Here is a 16424-nt window from a genome sequence, read left to right on the forward strand (position 1 = left end):
TCTCTGTGGTGGCAACAGAAGGGATTCTGGGGAGCCTGTGAAAGGTGTTAGGACTCTGTGGCAAGATTAAGGTTAAAAGAGTGGACATGGGGCTCAAATACATTTGTGATGTGGATGTGTGTATGTTTGTGAGTGCAATTTGTATAGGGTATATTCTAAGAGAGGAAGCCTGCTTGCTCTATGAAGGCCAGTGATTACATTGGGAGGGGGAAAGGGGGCAGAGAGGAAGAGAGAGAGAGAGAGAGAGAGACACAGAGATATATAAAGAGGGACCGAGGCTAAAGAAGGAAAGGGAACCAAGGCCAGAGGGTTGTGGTGGTCAGTAGTGCCCCCTGGTGGTCTTCAACAGCTACAGGTTTCTGCTGATGGTTTGGCTCTTTCATTCCTGTCTAGCTTGATGGGCTCTGGGAACTCGTTGTACAACTCTACCTCAGTCTCCTAAGAACACCACCAAGACAGAAGAGGAGATTGTGGATTTTTAAGTATTGCTCATAATTGTATTGTTGTAAAAACAATTGTAAGCAATAGGACTTCACTGTTCTTGTACATACTAACTTAGTTTTTTTTCATGGGGTGTAATAAAAATGTTTTATAGCTGAATCAAATAAGGAGAACATTTATGGTAAACATTCACCACAAACACCGGACCGGGCGCTCAGGTGCACGTCTGAGCCGTGTCCGTGGTGACGCGGTGCCTTGGCTGTATACCTGTTTCAGTGCGTTGCGTGCGATGGTCTGGAAAGCCTGTTCTACATTGATGGCTTCCTTGGCGCTGGTCTCAAAGTAGGGGATGTTGTTCTTACTCAGACACCAGGCCTGTGCCCGTTTGGTGGTTACCTGGGAGACAGAGCAGTTGTGCACATGAGCACAGCTTATGAACAAAAGGGACCCAAAGTCAGTTCAAATCAGCCTGGCCCTGCCCACGCTACGACCCACCGCCTGTTCTCCACCCACATGCCCGTGGTCCACCCACCTCCTTCCTCTCCACCCATGTGTGCACGTTCCACCCGCACCACCCACCTGCCTATTCTCCAGGTCGATTTTGTTGCCTAGCACCACAAAGGGGAAGTTCTCGGGGTCACGCGGGCTGGCCTGGATCAGGAACTCGTCCCGCCAGCTGTCCAGCGTCTTGAAGGTGTTGGGCGCCGTGACGTCGAAGACGAGCACGCAGCAGTCGGCGCCGCGGTAGAAGGCCACGCCCAGCGACTGAAAGCGCTCCTGACCCGCCGTGTCCCAGATCTGCATCGGGGAGACAAACATATGCTCACACAATAGACCAGCGCCATCCCAACAGCACCCACAATGCACATCTTTTACATGATGTCTGTACATCACACCATCTTCCCATCTGAACCACACGCACGCACGCACTGCTGCTGTGTCCTTTTTGTGCCATCATCTACAGCAGGTACAGAGCCAGTGCTGATTAGTACAAAATCCATCTGACTATTACTACAGGGCAACAGAGCAGTACTGAGTCCAGAGTGGGGTCCATAAAGCATTTCCAAACGCACACTTGAGTTCAACTGAGACATCAAAAAACTTGCCTAAAGTGTATCCCCTCCCCCCACGAGAGCAGCGTGCTACCTGCATAGTGACGAGCCGATCATCCACCATCACCTCCTTCGTCAGGAAATCAGCTCCTATTGTGGCTTTGTACTGGTTGCTGAACTTCTTGTTCACGTACTGGTTCATCAGAGAGGTCTTTCCCACTCTGCAGACACACACAGCGTTTCAACCCACACGCACGCACTCACTCACTCACTCACTCACTATTGCAGATGGAAATGAGGAACCGAGAGCTCCATGGAACATTTTTGAACAGAATAAAACACCCAACCTACCTCTCCCAGCCCTGAAATAACTTAGAAACTGAGGTGCACTGAAAAGTTAACGTAGAATAGTGCGGGGGTCTCGTTTAATAGAGTAGGATCTGTTTGAGGCAGAGAATTCAAGGGAGGTCATGGTGCCTAGTGTGAAACTTAGACAGGCAGTGAAACCTGCTTATTAAGGGCTGTTTTCACTGATCTGGGATCATATTACTGTCTCGTTAATGGAGAGCGTTGTTATACGACACTGATCTGGCAAAAGCCCTTTTACACCAAGGAGCTTTATCGACAGCCAGCCTTGGAGCTGCTCATTAGACATGAAGCCTTTATATTTCTCCTCAGAGGTTCAGTATTGACTCACACGTTTCAGCAAACTACTGGTAAGTGTCAGCAAATTACTGACCCACACGTGTTCACCTGTTCCCAGCCAAAGACAGTGAACCTCTGACTCCAGCAAATCAAACAGAGAAAGAGTTTCTTCTCCTTCATTACTGAAGCAATCTGAAGTTCTCAAAATAAGAACTACTTTCCAAACCATGTGGAAAAAAAGAAAACTTTGTGTTACCCAACTCAACCGCACATCTGGAACCAAACGTTGGCGGGTGGATGTTGTAATTACTGATAGTTAACGCACGTCACAGAACATTTAAATCACTTCCCTCTACACTCAGCCTTTACCATGTTACTACCCTGCTCGCGTAGTAAAGGTGGTAGGTGTGACAAACACATGGCCATTCAGTTGCATTAACTACCGGTGGTTACAAAATCCAGGACTGGATTTGAGGTTAGAATTTGTCGCTCTGACATGCAGTCACTATTGATTCTCCTTCCATGGCGGATGTGCGGCTGTTTGTGACGAGGGATTTGTACACAATAACCCGTGGCGGGAGAGCCCGGGGGAGTTTGTTCATGCCACCATACCCACCCAGAGTCTCCCAGGATGATCACTTTCAGTAGGACTTTCTTCCTCGACGTCATCGCGTCCCAGCTGAGGGGAAGACGGAAGAGATGCGTTAGCAGGGGTCACATGACACACACGAGGTCCAGCAGTGGAAGAGAGACGCCCTTATCAACAGACAGCGCCTTTGGCTTGCAAACTACAGGGAAGAATGTAGCAAAACTGAGATGTTTTCACGCTTCCAATGAAGCCGGCCTTTATGGCGCATTTCCACTAGGTTTAGCTGACTGTCGCCAGCTGTTCACAGAGATCAGTCCTAACGATATGGTGACACCCTCTTTACCCAGTCACATACTGCTGATTAACTAACTTGTTCCAGTTAGACTTTGTCCCATTACCTTGGTCAGGAGACAGATGAAGACCATCTAAAACACCTCAGCCGGCGTACCCTGTTAACAAACGGGAAGCTTGTTCTACAGCAGCGGCCGAAGTGTTTTGAAAAAAGCTGTCCGGCTTTTAATGAACACCGCTGCTGAATTAAAATGACTGCTACTACTGCTAGTGTGACATGGGTTAAATAGAAACCCAGTGTGCAGGAACCACTCCTGCTCACAAACCAGTCATGGGGTCTGCCTCCCTCTTTCCCTTACTCTGTCCAATGTCACGAGGAGCCCGTGTGCGCACGCGCGCGCGCACACACACGCACACACACACACACACACACACGGGAAAAAAATTGCTGCTTTGAATGTGACACAGATATTGTCAATCACAGTAATAATAGAAAGAGCAACGACATGAGCTACTTTTAATATTATTTATTACTATTACTTTGTATTACTTACAAAGGGCTTTTCAAAAACCCAAGGATGCTTAACAGGGAGGGAAGGAGACAGGAAACGGACAGATGGGTCACCGATATGAAACCCGGACATGGAATCCTGCCAGAAGACGGCACGTTTCAGTGCAGCTGGAAGCCGGCGTGGCCCCCTGTTTTTGCAGTGGAACAGTGGAAGAACATAAATGACCCAAGCCCGAGCTCCTTGTGCCAGTGAAGAGACATGCTCGGAGCCGGCAGGCCTCACGAGAACACCTCGAGCCCCATACGGATACCGGCTCCTGCACTAAGCACATCGCTGTAAACAGCAAAACACATTGCCCAACAAGCCCCGGTCTCATTTCAGCTAGATGTCAACAGCTTGCTATGAAGGGCTCTAGAGAACCAGCTGCTGACTTCATACAGCTCAGTGGCTATTTCAATTAAAAGGCACACCAAGGACATTTTAAGCATTAGGATTTCTGTGTTCAGGTCAAGTTAAGTCAGAAAGCCGAATGTCTGCATGTTTCTCATAGCGGACTAGTATCAGACAGCACTCCACGTGCGTGGCAGTGCTGTTGTTGACATACAGAAAAAGCACACTGTTCATCTATATGCAATTTTACTCTTAAAAGAATCCCTTATAATAGCTTTTAAAATTAAGCCATTTTCCTAAACTACAGTGTCCTTTGTTTTGATTAGGGCCGGATATCGATTCAAATTCCAAGAATCGATCCGATTCTGAAGATTAAGAATCGATTTATTTTGATTTAATCCGATTTAATCGATTCGATCCAATTCGGGGTTTAGTGTTATTAAAAATGTATTTGAGCTGTTTCCTGACTATGTACAGAAGCAACATGTTAAAACTAGTATTATATGGATATTAATCAGCAAATAGTTACTGGTAGTTGGTAGTTACTGATGGCTGGAAGACTGCTGAAAAGGGTCATCATAAATCTACCTTCAAGAAAGGTAATCCAGGACAATAAACAGAGGACATCTTTGAGGTGTTTATATCTGCAACAGTGGACTCCTACTGGGACACTAACCAGTGCATTATTATTATGATTGAAATAATTAAGAAGTCACCCAAAAGCTGTTGCTACCAAATGCATTTTTATTTTAAAAGTGCTCACGGTTAATAAACTGAAAGTATAAAATGTAAACGTGTATTTTTCTTTAAAGTGCGAATATAAGAACAGAACTGTCACGTTACGGTCCCCGACCCCTCCGTTTTGGGCGTTTGTTAACGGTGTCTGCGTCTACTCGTCTGTGTCTGTAGATCTCCGTGGGTGCGGGTGCGTCTTGTGATAGTCCATCTCACCTGTGGCTCGTCTCGTCACGTGGGGTTTGTGTGGTTTGTCCATTTAATGTGCGTTCGCGCAGCGTCCTGTGCTCGTCGTTGTTTGAGTCACACATGTTCTATGTAAACGTGTTTTATGTGCGGTGTCTGCGCTTCTGTAAATGTAATAAACGTAACGATTTGGAAAGCGCAAAGGATTCTGTCTCGTCCATCGCCTTGCGCCCAACGTTACAAGAACATTTTTAACTTTTTTAAACTGTAAAAACACTGGGTAAACTGTCAGTGACACGGACTAACTGTAAATAGTGACTGACACTGGATAAACTGTCCTTCTGCTTTTAGATTGCCGATTTGACTATCGTCGTTACCGTCACTGTCCGACGCCATGTTGTTTTACAGTTAGTTAGACCGAGCACGCCTGCGTGAATTCAGTGACGAGGCGGGGGTAAAAGTTCACTAAAAAAATTGATCTTTGGACGTACAAATCGATTATCAGATCATCATGTGCGAATCGATTCTGAATCGGAAAATCGATTTTTCAACACAGGCCTAGTTTTGATATTCCAAAGATGGCTGGGAAATTAATTGGGATTAATCAAACCAAAAGCTTGCAGGAATGCCTTTCCCAGAACTGTGTTCCCAGCACGTGAAGGCACAGCTGACCAGGGTTCCAGCACCTGCTCCAGACAGGCGGCTGGGCGGCAGACCGAGGGGCAGTGCAGCGGAACGGCCCCAATCCTCGACGCTCCACGTACGAGGCCAGTCAAAATAAAGGCAGCTTCCAAGAAACCACCTCCCCCCCCCCACCTGAGGAGTCTGTTCGAGATGAAGTCCTGACGCACACCGATGAGGCTCTGTGGCACTGGAGAAACGGGTTTAACCTGTTCAACCTTACTTTAATGCTTAATACAGCATACTGCTTCCCATACTATTAAGATCCTAGTGCAGAGAAAACATCACCCTGCAAGGAAACCACCACATTGCTCCAATTATTATTTATTACAGAGCTCATAAAAACATGGCTGTTCAGGAGACCCAAGTTGCCATGACATTCACAATATGCTTTTGGGGGCGGTGGCCGACGGATGAGTCGAGCGGTGCGTGATTTATGTCATGTGACTACAAACACAAGGGAGCGCACAGATCTTTAACAGATCTCCTCATTCCCTTTGTTTCCATATTACATAACATCCGCACAACCCAACATCAGGACTATGATCAGCCAGTTACATTTCACTTTCGTTTCCAAGTCTGGAGTGGACACTGCACAGGTGGACTGGCTTTTAGGAGAGAGGACGCACAAATGTAAACATGGAGTCCTGCTGCTCAGGTGTTCCACTACAGAAACAGGCACGTTACATGGCAACACATGGCATGCCTGAGTTCTGAGGGAGCTCATGCAATACCGGCTCTATGAGCATCTGCAAAATATGCAGGCTTGAACTTAAAACCCCCTTTCTTTCCAATCTATCCGAAGGATATTGCCAATGGTCATATATTGCACCAAGACAATATTTGCACTAGCGTATTAAAAAAGAGACTTGCATCCATCAGCTTTACTGTGATCAATCTGTCCTAAACTCCCCTTCACAATAACACAAGAGTCGCCAGACATGTTTCTTCCATGCTGTCCTGAAATGAATAATAAACCACTGCAGTGCTGCCACTACACAAAGCGCTAACTAACTTAAAATAATGTTAACCAACATTAACTAAGATATGCTTGAGGATAATGTAATGATCTATTATTCAATTATAAATTATTAGAATTCAACTTAAGCAGGGAATAAGAGTAAGAAAACGTGTTGCTGTATAGTCAGTTACATTTGAGCGCTTTAGTGCTTCTCATCCAGTGAACTATGAACTGTCATCAAACTTCATCGATCCATTAAACGTCCCTTTGCCTTACACACATATGTAGGGATTATGTCAATACACCTGAACGCATCATGAGCTTTAGTGACCATAGAGAAATGAACACAAAACATACCATGTAGTACACCTTTGACAAGCCAAGCTTACTGGATACAGGTAGACCTTATTGACTACGTACCATTTTTTTGACAAAAAATAAGACATGGAAATAAAAATATATTAATCAGACAGCATGTGGCTGTAGGGGCTACGGTGACATACAGGTTTAACCACTGTTCATATTCACTACCCTGAAAATGCCTGAAATTCGCTGCAAAGGACAACTCCACATTTAATCTGGAACCCATGACACTTGGAAAGTAGGATCACATGGGGCAAACTGCAAAGCACATTTCAGAACCTGAATAAGAACCTCAACCAGAACAAGACTCGTCTGTAGGCCTCCAAAAAATGAAGTGAAAAGTATTATAGCACTATCAGCAGGCCTGTTGTTACATCTCACGTTACCGCATATATTTTGCATAGGGCGTCGGCCATTATGTTAAAATAATGTTTTGAAAAAACTTTAATGAAAAGAACATATTGGGCCGGGGCGTAAAACCGTTACTGACAAAAAAGTGCTACTGAAATTGAACGTATTAATAACTTGAAATATATTTGATGCTACTAATTGATGTTTATGATGATGTATATGATGTCTCCCTAGACTACAAAATCGTATTTTAGCGCAATTTTCGTAATTTTAGTAAATGAACGCTTTTCGCCCTGTTAATTTAGCAGCCCTGTGGGCAAGCCCAGTTATCCACCTACACTTGACCGGCGCTAAACCCGTCGTGTGCGGTGTGGAGGTGCCACGGTAGCCCGCTAACTCGTCTGGGTCGCGGCTGTCGTGTTGTTGTCGCTAGTTTACGAGGACACGTAACCACGCCAGGTACGGACGTCTGAGCCTCGTCGCTTCTGTACCGTCCACCACCAACACCAGCCCGACGCGTCGGTACACTCGCACGGTTACACGGCCACCACACGAACCGAGCCCGGCGACGAGCCTCGACGTGTCGGCGGAGGTTAGCGAGCAGCGACCGCCACTCGGTCCGCGTCTTCCGCTCCCGTTAGGACGGACAACCGAGCTCGGGCATCTTCACCCAGTCATGTTCGGTTCGCTAACGTGTGGATGAACACACTAATCACCGTGTCCGTATTAAACTCACCTTATTGCGCCGGAGGAGCAGAGGTTCGGGCGCCGGGTTGTGCTAGCGGCTGCGGTAGCTGCTTAGCTGCGATGCTAACTGCGCTTCTACCCACAGAGCCGTGTCGCTATTGTTCGTCGGAGACGGCAGAGCTCCAGCTTACGCCGGTGTGACAGCGACAGGCAAGGGGCCGCCTCGCGTCGAAGAGTACGGGGCGAGAGTGTTATCCCAAAACCGTGATATGGACCCGTCAGTTATGTTCGGCCGTTCAAAATGATGTCCGTCAATTTCTCTTTCTCTTCTCTGAGCTACTTGCTGCTCACTTCCTTCAAAACAAGCATGTGACGTCAGCGGTCCCGCCGTCAGCACGCATGCGCCACCTCGCTGGCGCGCGCGTGCGGCTATTTGAAGATTTTACTGTCGTAATTCCGTTTCACTCCTCAACACGCGTTCTTTGGTATGCCAGTAAAGAAAAATAGACATAATGTTTCAGTTACCCGTTTCCGCTGCGAGACAACGCAAAGTGTTTAAGTTTTTTTTTTGCAAATGTGCAATGGATGGGAAACATTTTCAGTTACGACTCTGAAAATGAGAGACACTGAAAATGCTAGTTTTGAAATACTTATAATCCTGTCATGTATGTTTAACGCTTATTTCCAATACACGCAATGCATTGGAACGTCTTCATCGACAAGACCCTGCAAAACTGCTCTCGTGTGTACAGTCTTCATGAAGACTAGACATAAAGATCCTAATCTCACTAACTAACGTCCATGGTTATCAAACACCCCATGTGGACAAACTAGGGAAATTATAATTAATATGCATCAGATAGAATAACCAGCTCTCTTTAAATTCCTGTATCGAAAATGTGCGTTACAGATTACAAAATGAAGTTGGTAAATTTGTCGTACTGCATTTAAAAGATTTAATTTACGTTCGCGAAACCGGTAAATTGTACACCGATTCTACTGGAATTTAAAATCACCAAAATAGCGTACGCGAACCAATTTATCTTTTATACGTACCGGCGATAATGAGGCGTAAGCACTCCTTCCGCTGGACAAACCCGAGTTTGTCATTGGCCTTGTTATATCATTGACAGCAATAAACTTTAATTTTCACATTTACCGATGCCAACACACGACATATCAGTTTGATAAATTTAACTTTAACTGTTAAATTTGATTAAATGGTGAATTTTATTACTCCTTGGTAATAAAAAAATCGTTAATACCAAAAATCCCATTTCGCCACATGCGCAGACACGTGTTTTCCTGTGACGTAAGTAACACTTTGCATTATGGTTCTTTAAGTTTATTTTGATTGTGGCAACCTGGCGGTGAGGAACTGTAAGTGCACAAAACTACAACGTACTAAAAGTACTACAGCGTCAAATGTTTTCTATCATTAACCTTGAAATGCGAGGGAGGTTTTATGATAATGGGACTTGTATGAACCTTCTTCTATCGCTTTTTAGGGAGAAAAGCTGGATAGAGGCACAGACTGAGAGGTTTGATAAATGATTCATAATAACATCGAATCTAATATGGTGGCAGCAAAGGTGTCAGAAGTATTCACATTCATTACTTGGGTAGAAGTATAGATGCTAGGGTTTAAGTTGAAGAAAATAGGTATGCAATAGGAATGTTTCAGCTGCATAAATGAATGCATTTTAGTAAAATACAAATGTATTAAAACAGAGATAACACATAGCAGTGGGTCAAGTACCCTATACTCCCAGAGCATCCGCCAGAGGAATTCCTGAAGGGGAATGCCTTTTCCAAATCCACAAAGCACACGTGGACTGGTTCAGCAAACTCCCATGTACCCTCTAGGATACTTGCAAGTGTAAAAAGCTGGTCCTGTGTAACACGACCAAGATGGAATCCACACCATTCCTCTTGGAACTGAGATTCCACTAGGAGCACACACTCAGGACCCTTTTCTTAAAAAATGGAACCATCATCCCCATGTGCCAGTCCAGAGGCACTTCCCCTGATACCCACACAATGTTGTAAAGACGTGTTTGACAGTCCCACGTGAATCAGTGGTCTTATATTGCAGTTATTTATGTTTATTTTCCCCTTTACATACTTCTGCATTACAATGCAGACAAATTGCTTTGGATAATTTTTGTGGTGTATGCCAAGCATTTAAAATATTTCAAAACATTTCTGTAAATGGTGCAAATCTCTGAAGAAGATTCCAGGTGGTGGTTTGACGTGAGCATGACATAGGTGACATCACCTCTCCTCACACTGCTCTCAAGCTCAACTTAACATTGTAAGAGGGGCATCCACTTTTCTCTTATATGAGACATTGTCATGTTTGCCTTGCAAAACAAATGTAGGTTTGATCATAATGGCTGATGGAATAGCCTGAATACCATTACCTACATGTGAACATTATTTTTTTCTCAGAGAATCTTACAAGAGGCTGAAGTTGGTTACTTATTCTCAGTTTGAGATTCGTTTGGTTACTTATTCACAGCTCCGTATTCGGCGGCTGAAGTTGGTTACTTATTCAAAAAGGGTGTGTTCACGATGCGTGTTTGTTGCGCACTTTGTTTAAAAGCGATAGATTAAACGTTACATTAAACGAGCGTAGGAGCAAACATTTAAGAGGTTATTGTTTCCCATACTGATTTTGTGAATGTAAAAAATATAATGAAAGCATTTCATTTGTAAAATGGTTTTTATTTCAAGTCGTTTCAATTGTATGCAATTTGTAGGCCTACATGATGATTGAATTCGTCAGTATTTCTAACGTAAGGAAACATATTCTTACGTTAGAACACAGAAATGCTGTTCTAGTTCACCTGTGTGCTTAACTACTCAATATGTCATGTTTCCAGTTAGATTTGAGGCTTTAAATGATTCTGGGCCAGGCTAAAGTCAGGTTTCTCATACATATAGGATCTAGTTATGTATGATACAATTAAAGCCTCAAATCTAACTGGAAACATGACATATTGAGTAGTTAAGCACACAGGTGAAATGGATCAGAGGGGCAAGTTCAGAGGCCTGCTGTATGCCTGTAATGTCTTGGGCCAGGCAAAACTCAATTGTATCATACATAACTAGATCTAACCAATGTATGCTAATTTCAGCTTGGCCCTCCAAGAGAGCAGTTGGAATGGTTTTTTTTTTTTTTTTTTGAAAAGAAAGACCAAGGAGAGGACAGATCAGGGTAGAGAAGAACCAAGAGACAAGTTACAATGTATATATATTAAATACATATATATGTGTGTGTGTGTATATATATATATATATATATATATATATATATATATATATATATATATATATATATATATATATATATATATGTATTTAGGTTCACCAGAAGTATCCCCCCCCCAAAATGTAGAAATCCCCCTTATGTGACACATTTAAGGGGGGAATTCCCACTCATTTTGAAAAATGAATTTCAGGCCCTGTCTTAAATGTTTGCTCCTACGCTCGTTTAATGTAACGTTTAATCTATCGCTTTTAAACAAAGTGCGCAGCAAACACGCATCGTGAACACACCCTTTTTGAATAAGTAACCAACTTCAGCCGCCGAATACGGAGCTGCGAAAGTAACCAAACGAATCTCAAACTGAGAATAAGTAACCAACTTCAGCCTCGTGAATCTTACGCATTTCAAAAGAAAGGTACATGTCTTTATCAGTGAACCACCTACATTTTGCATTTATTTTAACCACAAGTCAGTGATTGATTATTAAAGTCACCTCTGTCCACAGTATAGTAGTTTTGTTGCTGTTTCCACGTGTTTCCTTTTTTATATGTGTTAGTTTAAAGCCAAAGTTGACACCGGGCATGAGGAAAAGAATGATGTTTAAATGTTGTCTTTCTTCAGTACTGACAAAGGTACAGGTCCGACCTTACCGACTGTAAACTTGACATGCAGAAAGCGACAATAGTGGCGGCTGGGCCGCGAGTAACGGGTTAATCCTCTTCCTGACGCCTGTGGTTAGTGCTACGTGGAAAGGACGCACCAGTGTCGCTGGCTCGGAGCAGAGGGACGCTTGCAAACTTCAAAAACAATGCTGTGAGCCCCGACAGTTCAGGGCTGAGCAAGACGTGGGATATATCTGAATGATATCGAGATCCCTTAACGTTTTTCTAACCTATCGAGGGTTTAAATAACTATGGAATCGACTGGAGTCGCACGACAGCGAGTGTGGACTGAACGCTCACCAGCTCGTTGGTGCGGCAGCTAATGGGCAAACGGCCTAGCAGTGTAGCTAACTAGCTAGCAAGCACCGATTGGCTCAGCGACGTTAGCTGTATGTCCTGTGCCGTTCACTGGCAATGGCTTTTTATTAGCTAGACGGAACTCTTAACACTGTCCAAAGTATGATTTGAAAATACTGTTTTGACGAGCGACCGTGCTTCGACTGGACAGTTGCTAGAGGAAAGCTTGCTAGCTTGATAGCGAGGAGCAAAATGAGTTGGTTCAACGCTTCTCATCTGTCCAGTTTCGCCAAACAAGCCCTGACAACTGCTCAGAAATCGATCGACCGAGTTTTAGACATACAAGAAGAGGATCAGTGGGGCGAGGCCATTACGCCCACTTTAGACCGTAAGTTCAAATATTTCATCAATCAAATGTTTTGCTAGCTAGCTACATGCTTGAAACCATCTAGCTAAAGGGCAAGGTTGTGTCTTTGCTGAGGATGGTCGGCTTGCTATATATCTGACCCAAGGAGCGAGGTGTTTACTTGGGTGACACATGTTCTCACGGTCTATGTGAAGTAACTAAAACCTAAGTAGTTAGTAAGCTAGCTAGCTAGCCAACATTGTCAACAAGGAAGTGTGCGATGGTTAGTCATGATGACGTTGGCAGCAGTTCTGTTAGAGATCAACTTTCCGTGTTTCTAACCTAAGCGCCTGCCAGTGTGCATATGATTAAACGTGCAGTTTAACAACGAGCGTGCACTCTTGTGTGTCTGTCACCTTGCTTTGTTTTATGGCTATTTTTATGTCTTGTTATTTACTCAGACATACAAAGCAAGCCTGTATCCACAGGATGGAGTATGAACCAGTGGAATTCACCCTCAGAAGAAGGCCTTAACGCTCTGCCCCCTTCATCGGAGGCAATAACTAAGCCTGTCACTCGCACTGTGGTCGATGAATCCGAGAGCTTCTTTAGTGCGTTTCTGTCTCCAGGGGACGTGCAAACTGTCAAGAAGACTCAAGTGGTGTTTGTGGCACCAACCAAGTCCTATTGCCGTCTGGAGGAGAAAGGTGGAAAAGACAACAAGCCTGCTGTCCTAGACGCTGATGACTCCTCGAAGCTTTCTCAAGAAGACTCTGGGAGTTGTGGCAGTACTGACCCAGAGGAGAACACAGCCGTGGAGGTCAAACAGCCAGACCAAGAAGAACTGGTCAGTATGTTCAATGAGCCAATGCCTCTTCCTCCTGCTCATCTGACTGTACCAGAGCAAACAGCAGAACCTGATGATGGAGAGAAGACGTCAGAATCCGAGAGCTCTACTCTGATGGCACAAGCCACACAAGCAGAAGTAACTTCACCTGTAGAAGCCAAACTTGACGATAACAGTTGTGCTCCTGCCGTGGCCCCCGAGGCCAAGAGTCCAGCCAAAACTCCACCGGTGCTCCCCAAAGACGTCATGCTAGAACCCAAAGACCCCAAAGCAGAGGACAGGCAGAGCGACACCCCATCTCCCCCTGTCAGTGGCTTCTCCTCCGGTACGTCCACCACCAGTGACATCGAGGTCCTGGACCACGAGAGCGTGATAAGTGAGAGCTCGGGCAGCTCAAGGCAGGAGACGGCGGAGGCCAAGGCGGGGCTCCACCTCATGCAGGGCTCCTTCCAGCTGCTCTCAGCCTCCACATGCGGAGACTTTCAGCGCCTGGACGACTACCCCAAGCTGACAGAGAGCTGTGGGTCCTCGTCGGACGCCTTTGAGCGCATCGACTCCTTCAGCGTGCAGTCACTCGACAGCCGCAGCGTCAGCGAGGTCAACTCGGACGACGAGATCCCCGGCAATCGCACTCTGGCGTCCGTCACTGCCAGGCCCGCCCATTCCCTCCAGGTACCACAGACCACGCAGGAACAGGAAGAGTCGGAGCAAGGTATGACTGACTCAGTGAAGGACCAATCCCTGGAGGAGAATGAGATGGAGGAGAGTGGGCGTAGTGCTACGCCAGTGAACTGTGAACAGCCAGAAGATCTGAAGGAGGGTGAGAGTCATGAGTCTGGCTCGTGTCTCACACTGTCCAGTTTTAGGACTGACCCTGAAGTCTCACTAACATCACCTGTCCCTGAGGACCAAGGAGGAGATGCCACCTCCCAGCTCCTAGAACTACAAAAGGTCTGAATTTAGTAGTGATGTGTACTTTCATCAGCACATAATATCCTTTGTCTTGGGGTTAGTTTTTTTCCTTCTTCTCCATGGAAATTTGTGTGAGACGAGGAGTTTTAGACATGGCCTGGATCTGGAAAACTGGCCAGATATCTGACCTGTAAGTCTGGATAGTCTGAGTCTTGCTGTGCATCTCGGGTGTCTTGAGTCAGGAAAATATTCTAAGATGTTTAAAAGATACACAGAGCACTGCGTCTTTCTGACAATGCTTAGAGGAAGAAGAATATGAAAACAAAGCCATCTCAAAAAAATTAGTTCACAAAGTAGATGGTGTTCTTCTCAGGCAGGTCTTCTGTGCAAATGCGCCATGTGATTGGTTGTTTTTCTTCTTCAGGTTGTTGACGAGCTCACAAGCAGACTGGAGAAAAGAGAAGTCCAGCTATTGGCCGTCAGCAAAGACAAAGCCCACCTGGAGGAGGAGTGTGATAATCTCAAAGAGTAGGTTGCTCGGGGTCATCAGACTGTCTGAATCTTCTTTTTCACTTATGTGTTGGGCTCCCATTAAGTAGGCGGAGGATTTAATGGTTCTTTCGTTGTTTACTGAATTCAAACTTGGGATTTATTGGATTTGCTGGTATGAATGTGGTTTGTTCAAGAACTGTAAAGACTGGCTGGGTGTGATGGTTTGCAATCTCACATTGCTGGGATATTAGTCCTCTGTGTGTACGTGTGCTTGTGCATTTAGACTTTAAAAGGTTCTGTTGGTGACATTTGGTGAAGAAGCCAGAGCAATCCAAATATTTGCTTTCACTAGAAGCTGGCATTCTGACAGAAAATAACTCAATTTAAAGGGGATTTTGCTCATGTTTGTATGTGTACACTTGAGCGCAATGTAACTCTTCAGATTGTGGTTGTGCTGTCATTTTTTAAATTCTACTTCTTTATTAATGTCTTGTCTAATTGAGAGAAAAGTCTCACAGCATAGAAAAATCATGAAAAACAAATGTAACCAGCTTCCTTGAATTAGATACATTCCTAATAACTTTTCCTAGGTTAAGCAAAGTTTCCTAGGCATATGTCAAAACAAGCTTAAACTGGATCTGTTAAAGCTGTTGTCCGCATCGTGGTCCTGAAATTGTACTTGCGAATTGTGGGTTCGGGTTCTTAGAGCGGGACATTTAAAGGATTAAAGTGAAAAGAAATCAGGTTGTATCCTTGCTCAACCCGCAGCGGGAAGATCCGTAATACGAGTAAGCTGGTTTACACCACTGGAGGACTAAATGCAAAACAACTGTGTGTGTGTGTGTGTGTGTGTGTGTGGCAGCGAGGTGATAGGATTGAAGGAGGAGAGCTCTAGCGTGCGGTCCCTCAAAGACGAGTTCACGGAGCGCATCGCCGAGGCGGAACGCAAGGCTCAGCTTGCCTGCAAGGAGCGCGACATCTCCAAGAAGGTCAGACCTGCCTTTGAGCTCACCTGCCTCACTGTTAGAAACAGGCGTAGGTGTGGAGAAGGTGCGGCCCTTCTGTTGCCACACACAGTCAGCTTCTGACTCCGCCTCTCACTGGTTACTGTCTGGCCACAGGAAAGATGTAGTCACGCCAACGTTGGCCTTGCCTGATAAGGTAGAACCAGTTCAGCACTCAAAAATGCACACTTCCATATTTCTCTTAATGCTCAAAATAGTGCCTCAATAATGTCCGCTCTGCCTTGTCCTGTGGTAATAACCAAGCCAGTGTATAATGGGGTAGATGGTGACTGATGAGTTGAACATGCCAACAGATGGCATGCAGCTAATTACTGCACACTTATGAAGTGCTGATGAAAGAGTGGTTTAAACTGGCCACTTGGTGTATGTCTGAGGTGTCATGCCTGGTGGTTTTATTGTTATTTTGTAACAAGCAAAGTATGTTGCATGAAAAGGACAAATGGGTATAACAGTGCACCTCTAACCCTTATCTAGACTTCTACCCAGCTGGCATGTAGTCAGTAAGTGTAGCCTACAGCCAGCAAAACATTGTAATTTTGTTTTATGGCATTCATTATGTTTTTATGACCAAAGCGAATAGTACAGGAACAACCATCCAGGATCCTGATGTTTTCACGGTGGTTTGTGGACACATGCATAGGAACAGGCGTGTAGATGTTGATGAATTATTCACTCACGTTGTGTGCGT

General features: G+C 44.9%; 2 protein-coding genes across 3 annotated transcripts in view; one reads left to right on the forward strand and one right to left on the reverse strand.

Annotated features, from left to right (window-relative positions):
• Positions 1-102: 102 nt before the first annotated feature.
• Positions 103-8265, reverse strand: rab7a (RAB7a, member RAS oncogene family). Its single transcript, XM_076989252.1, has 6 exons — positions 7934-8265; positions 2755-2817; positions 1588-1714; positions 1021-1239; positions 709-837; positions 103-438 (listed from the first exon to the last, which is right to left on the reverse strand). Exons 2-6 carry the CDS (start codon positions 2805-2807, stop codon positions 343-345), a joined length of 624 nt encoding a protein of 207 aa, XP_076845367.1. The 5' UTR covers positions 2808-2817; positions 7934-8265; the 3' UTR covers positions 103-342.
• A 3537-nt stretch (positions 8266-11802) lies between these two features.
• tmf1 (TATA element modulatory factor 1) overlaps positions 11803-16424 on the forward strand; it is a 12455-nt gene continuing 7833 nt past the window's right edge. Inside the window, exons 1-4 of one of the 2 annotated variants that reach the window (XM_076989238.1) lie at positions 11803-12502; positions 12922-14258; positions 14644-14747; positions 15574-15700. In XM_076989238.1, coding sequence (XP_076845353.1) covers positions 12367-12502; positions 12922-14258; positions 14644-14747; positions 15574-15700 — 1704 coding nt within the window. In that variant the 5' untranslated portion in view covers positions 11803-12366. The remainder of the gene's footprint in view (positions 12503-12921; positions 14259-14643; positions 14748-15573; positions 15701-16424) is intronic. The other variant, XM_076989237.1, reaches the window with a different exon arrangement.

The sequence above is a fragment of the Brachyhypopomus gauderio genome, unplaced genomic scaffold (assembly GCF_052324685.1).
Source record: "Brachyhypopomus gauderio isolate BG-103 unplaced genomic scaffold, BGAUD_0.2 sc66, whole genome shotgun sequence".
Lineage (NCBI taxonomy): Eukaryota > Metazoa > Chordata > Actinopteri > Gymnotiformes > Hypopomidae > Brachyhypopomus > Brachyhypopomus gauderio.